The sequence below is a fragment of the Rana temporaria genome, chromosome 2 (assembly GCF_905171775.1).
Source record: "Rana temporaria chromosome 2, aRanTem1.1, whole genome shotgun sequence".
In the NCBI taxonomy this organism is placed as follows: domain Eukaryota; kingdom Metazoa; phylum Chordata; class Amphibia; order Anura; family Ranidae; genus Rana; species Rana temporaria.
In genome coordinates this window covers 393,270,150-393,282,173 of record NC_053490.1, presented here as the reverse complement: position 1 = coordinate 393,282,173, position 12,024 = coordinate 393,270,150, and the positions used below count along the sequence as shown (strand labels likewise).

At 43.9% G+C, this 12,024-nt stretch overlaps 1 protein-coding gene across 2 annotated transcripts in view; it reads left to right on the top strand.

Moving 5' to 3' along the window:
• ATG3 (autophagy related 3) overlaps positions 1-12,024 on the top strand; it is a 105,121-nt gene that overhangs the window by 74,739 nt on the left and 18,358 nt on the right. For both annotated transcript variants that reach the window (XM_040338053.1, XM_040338052.1), the window contains exon 10: positions 1,522-1,677. In XM_040338053.1, coding sequence (XP_040193987.1) covers positions 1,522-1,677 — 156 coding nt within the window. The remainder of the gene's footprint in view (positions 1-1,521; positions 1,678-12,024) is intronic.

Here is a 12,024-nt window from a genome sequence, read left to right as displayed (position 1 = left end):
AAGGCAGGCTCTGTGAAATGTGGGCCAAATCTGGAAGTAGCTGAACGTGACCAGGAACGCCTCGACGTACGTTTCATCTATTGATATCGTCAGTAGCTGAACGTGACCAGGAACGCCTCGACGTACGTTTCATCTATTGATGTCGTCAGGACCTGACGACATCAATAGATGAAACGTACGTCGAGGCGTTCCTGGTCGCGTTCAGCTACTTCCAGATTTGTCACAGAAAGGCGGTGTAACGCACGTTACACCTACCCACGAGAGTGAGACACAGTGCAGCTGGTGCTCCACATCACATCTAGCTGTAACACGCTTGATTTCTTAGTGCCAAGATCTCGGCACTTGCACAAGTAAGCGGCCATTTTGCTTTTGTTTTTAATCTATTTTACAATAAATCGCAGAACTTCACTATGGTCCGTTTTTCTTCATTTTATTCATGGTAATTTCTTCTGTTGGAGTCCATTCCTGGCCAGTCACATCCAGGTACCAGTACAGACCTTAGGCCACCAACTGTACTAAAGCTCCACCTGATCCTTTTTTCAAACGAAGGGTCATGGTGGTCTGGTAAGTAGGCACTTACCTCTACCTTTCACCCAGGTGTCGCCAGTTTGATATCTGTTCCGTGGTGATGGTGTCTACTCTCAAGTCAACCATTTGATGCATGGGCTTACCAATGCATATCATTTAGTGACCATTGCTGCATTTTTTGGACCTGTTTGCACCTATTTTTTGATATTGTTATTATATAAGCACTTGCACTTTAAATTACTATTATATTGTTGACCTTATAGTTAATATATTGTTTCAAGCTAGAATTTGGAATTTATTTTATTTATCACCTACTATTAGCGCCCCCTTATTATTATACACCCCCCACATTGCTAAAGTTGTTTTCACACCACTTTAGGGGAACAGCTTCTTTAATATATTTATATTTTTATTACCATAGCGCGGAGTTCCCTATTTATTAATATAATAGAATTGTCTGGCTACTGGGGACACCACAATGCACTGTACAGTAGTAGTATTGACTATATACAGTAAGTTGTGTCCTCTTTCAAAGAGGCGGGAGAAACTTCCCTCTCCCGCGCCCAAACAAGCGTGTTGACACTCCTCTGCCATTCAGTAACCACCTTGTACTCAGGTTCAAGTGGTGTATGGCCTGCTGGCACTGCTCTGTTTGACAAATGTCAATTGCTCAATCAACTTTTGTCGAAGGAGTCTGTTGAAAAATTGTCTGCTAAACAGCACCTGCATCCAACCAGATGCAGGCACTGTTTGGGTATTTTAAAACAACTGCCAGTCAGGGGGGATTCATCCATCCATGCTATTGGCGTTGATGAAAGAACTTGTTAAATCCGTTCAGCTTGCAGGCTGAGTGAAATATTTCTATATGTGTATCTGCAGCTTTTTTCGAAGTGCATGGGGGGAATTGTATTTAGGAATGTTGTATCCGTTATTATTTTAGCATTTATTGCAATGGGAGAGTTGACTTTTTTTTTTTTTTTCTTCTCAAATTAGGCAACTGTGGACACGGCAAAAATTGCAGAAGCATGCAAACAAAAAGCTGATGTTGCGGGTGATGATTCCATCTTACAAACCAGGACTTATGACCTTTACATCACATATGACAAGTATTATCAAACACCAAGACTTTGGTTATTTGGTTACGATGAGGTATGTCTTGGGGAATTATGGCAGATGAAGTTACATTCTTAAAAGTTCCTACAGCAGGGTCCAATTGTGGCTGTTTTATTTGTGTATGCTTTTTTTGTATAATTTATAGTTTATATTTTTAGTATAAAATACATTGAGAAAAACAAAGATGAGACAATAAATGAAAGGAGGGGGGGGGGGGCATAGGCCACAAGTGCAAAAGGCCCTTTGATACATTCGGTAGCCAGCTTCATATGACTTCATCAATTTATACCCAAACTGAGGGGTGTGTATTTTCAAACCATTGTATCAAGCCAGGATTGCGTTCTCATGTATTAGAGACAGAACCGTGAGTGCTGTGTCTATTATGACTCAAAGCGAGATAAGGGGGGGGGGGGGTTAAGGAAAGGGGGAGAGGGAGCATAATTGCAGTTTTTGGTGCTTGTACCGTATTAGACGTATAATGTAACCACGTGGCCCATGTAGTGTAGAACTTGTCATGTCTGTCCTTACACTTTGCCATCCACTCCTCCGCTGCCATAATTGTGTTGACCAAACGTACCCAGTCGGGGTCACCCAGGAACATGGGCCGATTTCCAATGTATGGGAATCGGGCGGCGTTTAAAAGGTGCAGTAGAATCGATTTACGGTAGATGCTAAGAGGAGTGGATGGCATGTGAAGCAAGAACTGCAATGGGGATTCTTGCATGTCTATATCTAAAATAGCTTTTATCTGGGCCCTGCTGTCCTACCAGAAGGGCTCCCACCATATATGTAGGAAGGTGCCTCGAAGCCCACATCCCCTCCAGCAGGCATCAGAAGCTGTCTGATACATTTTGGCCAAGGTGACCGGAACCCTGTACCAGCGAGTCAGCAGTTTAAAGCCATTTTCTTGCATCTTTGTATCCACTGAACTCTTGTGGGTAAGATGATATAGATGACTCAATTGAGTCTCTGTAAATGTATGCCACATGTCTTTCTCCCATTCTCGTACGTATACTGGCTTACTCTGGGACTCCGCAGACTGCAACATCTCATAGAGCACAGAATTAGAGTGGGAAATAGGGTCTGCAGACATACACAGCCTTTTAAATGGGGTCAGGAAGGAGGGAGGTCAAATGGAATGAGTCAAACTTTGGATAAAGTTGTCTGTAGCGCCACTTGACCATCGGGAATCGGCCGAATTGGGAGCAAAGCCAGTCCAATGAGACTAGAGCTAGCTCATGCACAAACCTTCCACACTGTGTTTCCCCATCTCTTGCCCACATGTGGAAGTAGGAGAGGTGTTCCCCCAGACTGAATCAGGGGAAGCCCCCTAGGGGTGCAAGCGGGGGCACAGGCAGTAACAGCAGTCACGGCGCATTTAGTGTATCCCACAACCTCCGCACTAGACAGAGCCCGGCGACACAAAATCCAAAAGGCCTCGACAGTCCCGGGGGCGCCATGGAGCGTGGAACAAGTTACGGCTGGCTAAAAATTGTGTATGCTTTTTTTTTATTTATTATTTATTTAAAACCGCAGTTGTTATTTTTCTTACTGAACACTTGTTATGCTTTAATGATTTTCTGTCCACATAATACATATAGAGGAATTTTATGCAGTTTTCATACATTGAGTAGTAACATGAAACGGAGCTTCTTAATTGCTCCTTTTTTTACCGCAGGATAATCCTTTGTTTTCAAGGCTGTAGTTTGTCCTAATGGGAGTTTAATAAAATTCTGAAGTTTTCAGGTTAAAAACAATCACTTTTGTCCATTCTTCCTTCTCCACGGGTGGTCCATTGTAGCGCGGGGATCACTGTGTAATCCAAACCAGACTAAGGACGGCCATAGACATAGTGAATTTCTGAAATTTGCTTGATTCCCCTATCACAGTGTTGACAGGGAATCCCTCCCACTGAGCCATTGTGTTCTCCCGGGGCGGGGGAAGCTATCCCCACCAAGAATGTGGATTTGTGTGTTTACATACATAATTCCCCTTTCTGGCTCTCGCGCCCACGATCGCGGGTGGCCGGTGGCGATCACGCGCACCGTGTCCCCCTGCCATGCAGCGTGCATGCGCTTGCTTTGGCTCTTAAAGGAGCGCCTTATGGGTACAGCGTTTTGCGGGACAGAGCCCCATTGCTGCTGTATTTCTATAGGAGCTGGTCAGCAAGTGGTTCATTTAGAGAGTCGGTTCACAGCTAACCCTCTACTACACGAGACATATGTTACTGTGACACTGGCCTTGTAGCCTCCTGGGATGTGTGACATTTATCCCAGGAGGCTTCGGGTGGAAGAGGCAGGAGGACAATACCATCCTTGCCTAAGTGAGGAACGAGGAAGTGGGAGCAGGTACCAGCAAAAAAAAAAATACTTTTTTTTTTTTTTATATGGTCTGTTCTATGTAGTACAGATAGTCACACTTCGTACTTATACACCCCTCCTTCTCCCCATTTGTTTGTGTGAGTTGAGGGGCTTTTTAGTTTTATATGTACAGTGGAAATAAAAAAAAGTCTGCACACCTCTGTTAAAATGCCAGTTTTCTGTGATGTAAAAAAAAATGAGACAAAGGTAAATCATATTTTTCCACCTTTTTTTTTTTTTTTTTTATTAATTGTTTTTTTATTTGATTTTAAAATGACTTAGTACAGCAGGCACATATTACATCAGGTAACAGTGTTACACCATATAAGAGTACATACAATACGGAGGGGCCAAGAGAAAAAACAAAAAAAAGAAAAACAGAATAAGGGAAACAGCATCTACATCCAATACTGCCCGCACTCCTATCATAATTACCCTTGGGTACCTGTTGCCTGCTATATCTCCTAGCCATGCATCTATTCTTGCCCCTTCCCCCCACCTACCCCTACCTAAGGAAGCGTATTGGCCCTTTAAAAGATCTGCTGTGTAGGACAACAAGAGGAGATTGGAGGAGGCCCCTGCCCTTTTCTGTTAACCGAGTCCCCTTGTGTTAATATGAGAAGACAAGTTCCCCGGGGTGATTTGCCCTAACGGCGCTCCCGGCAATCCCACCCCGGCATCGGGGGAAAACAACCATCGATGCCGGGGGGGGCGGGGACTGATGGCATTCTAGAATCGTTTACGCGGGATCCCCTAAACTAGGTTTCCCGTCGTCCTCAACCATGGCCCCCAAATTCTTACAAATTTCTCATAGTTCCCCTGTCTGGTAAAGTATACTCTTTCATTTGAAATTGTTAATTTTATGGATGCTAGCCAGTTGACTACTGACGGGGGGGTCTGCGCCTGCCATTTTTGGGCTATCGTCTTACGTGCCTGGAAGAGGCATCTCAGTATAGCTTCCCCGCTGCCTTGAGGGACTCTTGTGTCTTCTATGCTCCCCAAGAGGCAGGTCCTAGCCACTGGATCAAGGGATGTTCCAAATGCCTTATTTATCCTCTCTACTATTTCCCTCCAGTAGCTATAGAGTTTGGGGCACTTCCAAACCATGTGTATTAAGTCCCCTTTATTTTTGCATCTCTGGCATTCGTTGTTTTGTCTCCACCCCATTTTAAACATTTTGTGCGGGGTAAAATATACCCTGTGTAGTAAGAACAGGTGGGAGAGTCTTTGCGCTGGGGCAATTGAGACCAATGCGCCTTGTTGAAGAATCCTATCCCACTGTTCGGGTGATATTATTCCCAAGTCTCTTTCCCACGCTGCTTTACTCTTGGCCGGTCCTGCTCTGCTTATCGCATTAGCACTCAAGCTATTGTATGTTAGTGCTATTAGGCCCTTGGCCGTACTTGCCTTGATTATCTTCAGAAGGACAGGGATCTGGGTCCATATAATTGGTTTGGAGATAAATTGTGCTTGAATAGCATGGCGGACCTGTAGGTATTTGTAGAATGTTTTGTTTGAGATATTAAATTGCCTAGTTAGGTCTAGAAAAGTTTTTAGGGTATTGCCCTCAAATATGTGCTTTAAGCGGGTTATGCCTTGTCTCTTCCACTCACTTGATTCTTCTATACTTGTTACTTCCTGCAGGTTATTATTTTTCCATAGAGGTGAGAATTCTGTTAGGCCAATGTACCCCAATAGGGTCTTTGTGGTGTGCCATACTTTGATAGCTAATTTTACTGTTAGATGTTTATCGGGGAAGAAATCTGCCTCTAGGGCTTCCACCAGCAGTTTGTGAGGATTGTTTGTCAACATCAAACGGCTGATGGAGCCATCTCTCTCAGCGGTTCCACACCCTGCCAGATGTTGCAATTGTGACGCAATAAAATATAGCTTCGGGTGTGGAACCGCCATGCCCCCTTCTTTTACTGGTAATTGGAGTGTTTGCAAGCTTATCCTAGCTTGGCCACCTCTCCATATAAGTTCTCTAAATAGTGATTCTACTTTCTTGAACCATGTAAATCCTAACCATAAAGGTGCATTGTGGAGGACGTATAATAATTGTGGCTGCCACAACATTTTTATTAGGTTGCATCGTCCTGCTACTGACAAGGGGAGTCTTTTCCAAATATCACATTGATTTTTCCACTTTAATAACAATGGGGCGAGATTTAAGTTTGCATATTGGGAAACGTCTTTCGTTATCCAAATCCCTAGGTATTTAAATTTTGTGACCACACTTAATCGGGAGGTACCTGGCAAGAGCTGGAAGTTGGCAGGATCATCCAGTGGTAGGAGGGCAGATTTTTCCCAGTTAATCGTCAAACCTGAGAAATTACCAAAGTCAACTACCAATTGCATCACTTTATCTAGAGTGTTTTCAACATCCCCTAGGAAGAACAAGATGTCATCTGCGAATAATGAAACCTTGTCTTCTCCTTGGTGTCTCCTGAACCCCATTATGTCTTCCCTCGCCCTGGTTGCTATTGCAAGTGGTTCCATAGCGAGGGCGAACAGAAGGGGGGACAGAGGACACCCCTGCCTCGTCCCTCGTTCCAACTGGAAAACTTCCGACGTCTCGTTGTTAATTTTAATTTTGGCTCTTGGCTCGCCGTACAGCAGTTTAACCCATCCTATGTAGCGGGGTCCAATACCAAATTTCTCTAATACTTCCCATAAGTAGCTCCATTCCAGGCTATCGAATGCCTTTGCGGCATCGAGAGATAGGACTGCTCTATGTCTTTCATTATCCGTTGGTATTTGTAAATTTAGAAACGTTCTTCTTGTGTTGGTAGATGTTGCCCTGCCTGGTATGAACCCTGACTGGTCTGGGTGAATGAGGCTACTAATGAATCTGTTTAGGCGTTTTGCTAGAATTTTAGCTAGGATCTTAACATCGGTGGTTAACAAAGAAATTGGGCGGTAAGATGAGGGCGTCAATTTTTCTTTCCCCTCCTTGTGAATTACTATAATCGTTGCTTCCGACATTGAACGGGGAAGTGTACCTCCATGTTCAGCCCACTCCAGAGCCTTTAACAGCTCTGGAAGCAAAATATCGCCAAATTTCTTGTATAACTCGATAGGTAACCCATCCGGGCCAGGGGATTTCTGGTTTGGCATCTCGGTTACAGTTTGTTGGATTTCGCCTAAGGTGATTGGTGCATCTAAGGCCTGTCTGCCCTCATCAGGCAACGTAGAAACTACTATATTCCGAAAGAACATTTGCATAGCTTCACTCCCAGCCCCCCCTTTAGATCTATACAGTTCCTTGTAATATTCGCAAAACGTTTGTAGAATCACTTGGCCATCCATAGAGATTTCGCCCGTTGTTGTCCTTATTGCTAGGATGTTTGACGGGGGGGAGTTAGTTCTGCTCAGGAGTGACAGGATCCTCCCTACCTTCTCTCCCTCGCCAAACTGGCACTGTCTTTGTAGAGTTCGTTTGTTCTCAGCACTTCTCAGAATGGCGGTTCTATACTCTAGTTGTTTTGTCAGCCATGCTTCCTGCATAGTTGGAGTGGGTTGTTCGATAAACCTCGATTCTGCCTGAGTGGTCTCACAGGCCAACCTACCCTCCTGCTCTCTCCCTTCTCTTTTTACCCTGGCAACCTGCTGAATTAGTAAGCCTCGCATAAAGGCTTTTAGAGAGTCCCAAACTATTCCCGTCGGTGCGGATCCTGTATTAATATGTACGTACTCTTTTAGTTTAGCCTCCAAAGATTCTACATCACCAATTAACTCCAGCCAACCTGGGTTAAATTTCCATTCTTTACAGGAGACTTTAACTCCAATCTTTATTATTAGCACCAGAGGGGAGTGGTCCGAGACCCCTCTGGGGCCATAATATATTCTCTTTACCCGTGGTATTACCTCCTCACTACCAACAGCCAAATCTATTCTGGAAAGTGTATGATGGGAGCTGGAGTAGCACGAGTATTGGCGGTCCAGGGGAAAATAAGTTCTCCATATATCTCTCATCCCTATTTCCTCCAAAAACCGAGCTAGGCGCCCCTCCCCAGTTTTTTTCCCAGGTGGAAATCTGTCCATGCTGCTATCCAAGACCTCATTGTAGTCCCCTACAGCTATGACAGGAACACCTGTTTTATCAAGTGTAAACTCAAGGAGCTTGTGTAACACATCTAGCTTAAATGGTGGGGGGATATACATATTCGCCAAAACATATGGGCTGTTCTCAATTAGGCAGGAAAGAAATATGTAACGACCCTGGTCATCTATCTGAGACTCGGTACAAGAGAACGTCACACCCCTCCCCACCAATATACTCACCCCCCTTGAGTAAGAGGAATGGACCGAATGGAACTGGGATTGAATTTTACGGCTATTCAGTAATGAAACTGAATCCTTGATCAAATGTGTTTCTTGTAAGCATATCATTCCCGGCGTACTATCTTCCGGGAGTGACATAACAGATGATCTCTTAATTGGGTCCCCCATTCCTCTTACATTCCAGGAGGTGATGGTCAGTAATCTATCCTGCATCTAGACGAGATGCCATAGTAATAAGGTACTCAACATTTATTTTACCGCCTAGGCAAGTGGCCATCCCACTCCTCTCTAGCCCACCCAACAGCACAGCTCCTAGTTCGAGCATCATACGCTTCCTGCCTCCTCCCTTTAACCTTTCCCATACCCTCCCTCCCCTCCCACCCACAAAGCCCCACCCTCCCCTCCCCCCCCATCCTCTTCCTACCCCGCCCTGCTGGGCACCCCTTTGGGACCTGTCTAGTGACCTCTCTACATTTCCTCTTACACATCCTACAGACTCACAAACACATGTCCCTCCTTCCCTCTCTCTCTCCCTCAAAAAAAAAAAAAATGGAATCAAAACAACCGGCACCCCAAAAAAAAAAAAAAAAATAAATAAAAAAATAAATAAATAAATAAATAAAAAAAAATAAAAAAATAAATAAATAAATAAATATATATATATAAAAAAATAAATGAATAAATAGGTAAATAATAATTTTACGGGGTAATAACCAAGCCACTCCCCCCCTTAACTATATAGTACCAACCCCCTGTATTAGATCCTCTTGGGACACAGCCCTAGGGGGGAAAAACCTTACATCATAAATATACTTACAGTACAAATGTGCTAATTGACTAGTTGCTAATTGTTTCTTACGTGTTACTCAACATTCCTTAGTGAAATTTTTGTGTACGTATCTCTATTTGTGACAAATATTGCCCCACATAAAAAAAGGAAAAAAAAAAAAAAAAAATTTTATCTTAAGAGCCCTAATACCGAGCTTCATAAATCACTATACACCGTAATAAAAAATGTGTTAATATATATAAAAAGGTACTTTTAACATGAGTGTCACCAGGTATCATTAAATACCTCCAAGGTGCAAGGGCAAAAAGCAAAAAAAAAAAAAAAAAAAAAAAAAAAGGGGGGGGGGGAAGAAGGTCCCCTCCCCCACCCCTTGTTAATACTACACCTCCCCTCCTCAAGCAATGGGAGGGTAGGATACCCAAGTGTGCATACTATAATTAATGTCAAAATTACCTCCCCCCTTTGTTTGTTAATCTCTTAATAATGCTAAATAAAATTGTCATTAGAGCCCTAATACCGAGCTTCATGAATCATTCTATACCGTGTCGGCCTAGTAAAACAAGTGTGAGTATGTGTATATATATATATATAAAAAAGAACTTTAACATAGGTGTCACCAGGCCACATTAAATGTCTCTAAGATACAGCAAAAAAAAAAAAAAAAAAAAATTTGCTTGATTCCCCCATCACAGTGTTGACAGGGAATCCCTCCCACTGAGCCATTGTGTTCTCCCGGGGCGGGGGAAGCTATCCCCACCAAGAATGTGGATTTGTGTGTTTACATACATAATTCCCCTTTCTGGCTCTCGCGCCCACGATCGCGGGTGGCCGGTGGCGATCACGCGCACCGTGTCTCCCTGCCATGCAGCGTGCATGCGCTTGCTTTGGCTCTTAAAGGAGCGCCTTATGGGTACAGCGTTTTGCGGGACAGAGCCCCATTGCTGCTGTATTTCTATAGGAGCTGGTCAGCAAGTGGTTCATTTAGAGAGTCGGTTCACAGCTAACCCTCTACTACACGAGACATATGTTACTGTGACACTGGCCTTGTAGCCTCCTGGGATGTGTGACATTTATCCCAGGAGGCTTCGGGTGGAAGAGGCAGGAGGACAATACCATCCTTGCCTAAGTGAGGAACGAGGAAGTGGGAGCAGGTACCAGCAAAAAAAAAATACTTTTTTTTTTTTGTATATGGTCTGTTCTATGTAGTACAGATAGTCACACTTCGTACTTATACACCCCTCCTTCTCCCCATTTGTTTGTGTGAGTTGAGGGGCTTTTTAGTTTTATATGTACAGTGGAAATAAAAAAAAGTCTGCACACCTCTGTTAAAATGCCAGTTTTCTGTGATGTAAAAAAAAATGAGACAAAGGTAAATCATATTTTTCCACCTTTTTTAATGTGACCTGTAAACTGTACAACTCAGTTAAACAACAAACTGCAATCTTTTAGGTGGAGAGAAGTAAAAATAAATAATATGGTTACATAAGTGTGCACACCCTTAAACTAATACAGGTGAGAATTTGATTATCGTGCAAAAGTTCATTTATTTCACTAATGCAACTTAAAAGGTGAAACTAATATATGAGATAGACTCATTACATGCAAAGCAAGATAGTTCAAGCCGTGATTTGCCATAATTGTGATGATTATGGCTTACATCTCATGAAAACCCCAAATCCACAATCTCAGAAAATTAGAATATTGCATGCAAGCAATAAAACAAGGATTGTACATAGAACAATATCGGATCTCCTGAAAAGTATAAGCATGCATATGTACTCAGTACTTGGTTTGGGCCCCTTTTACTGCCTCAATGCGGCGTGGCATGGAAGCTATCACCCTGTGGCACTGCTGAGGTGTTATGGAAGACCAGGATACTTCAATAGCGGCCTTCAGCTCTTCTGCATTGTTGGGTCTCATGTCTCTCATCTTTCTCTTTAAAATGCCCTACAGATTCTCTATGGGGTTCAGGTCAGGCGAGTTTGCTGGCAAATCAAGCACAGTAATCCCACGGTCACTTAACCAGGTTTTGGTGCTTTTGGCAGTGTGGGCAGGTGCCAAGTCCTGCTGGAAAATGAAGTCAGCATCCCTATAGAGCTCATTTGTGGAAGGAAGCATGAAGTGCTCCAAAATCTCCTGGCAAACGGCTGTGTTGACCCTGGACTTAATGAAGCACAGAGGACCAACACCAGCAGATGACATGGCTCCCCAAATCAACACAGACTGTGGAAACTTCACATCTTTCAGTGTGTGTGCCTCTCCATTCTTCCTCCATAGTCTGTCTGTCTTTTTTCGTTTATAGCGGAAAATTTTAAAACCGCAGAGGTGATCGTATACCACCAAAAGAAATCGCTATTTGTGGGAAGTAAATTATAAAAAATTTAGTTTGAGTGCAGTGTTGCATGACCATGCAATTGTCATTGAAAGTGCGACAGCGCTGAAGGCTAAAAATTGTCCTTGGCAGAAAGGGGAGATTGTGCCTGCTATTGGGAGGGCCATTTGAAGGAATTAGGGGGCCCCAAGCAAAATGGACATGGAGGCCCCCCCCCCTCTACCTTACCGCGTGGCAGGAGATTCAGTTTCCTGTTCCCGGCCAGACTGAAAGGAAGAGAGCACTCAGGCCAGACTGACAGGAGGAAGGATGAGGAGCTCGGCCATGCTACAGGGAAGGGGAACTGGGGAAGTAACGAGAGAGGCTGCAGAATTTATAGGAGGCGTGGCAAGAGTAGGGTGACCACATTTACAAACTGCCATTCATTCTGACCTGGCTGCTCCAAATTAATTTGCTCACCTTCTAGCTGGCTGCTGGAGTCTTGTCTTGTGTGTCGGTGAGCGGTTGATCAAGCGCCGGTCTATGATGTTCGTTCCCTCCCTGGTCTGGTCCAGCATGCTGCAGGCAGTTGGGTGGGTCTGCGAGTCGGCCCGGGCCGCGGAAGTGAGGAGAAGTCG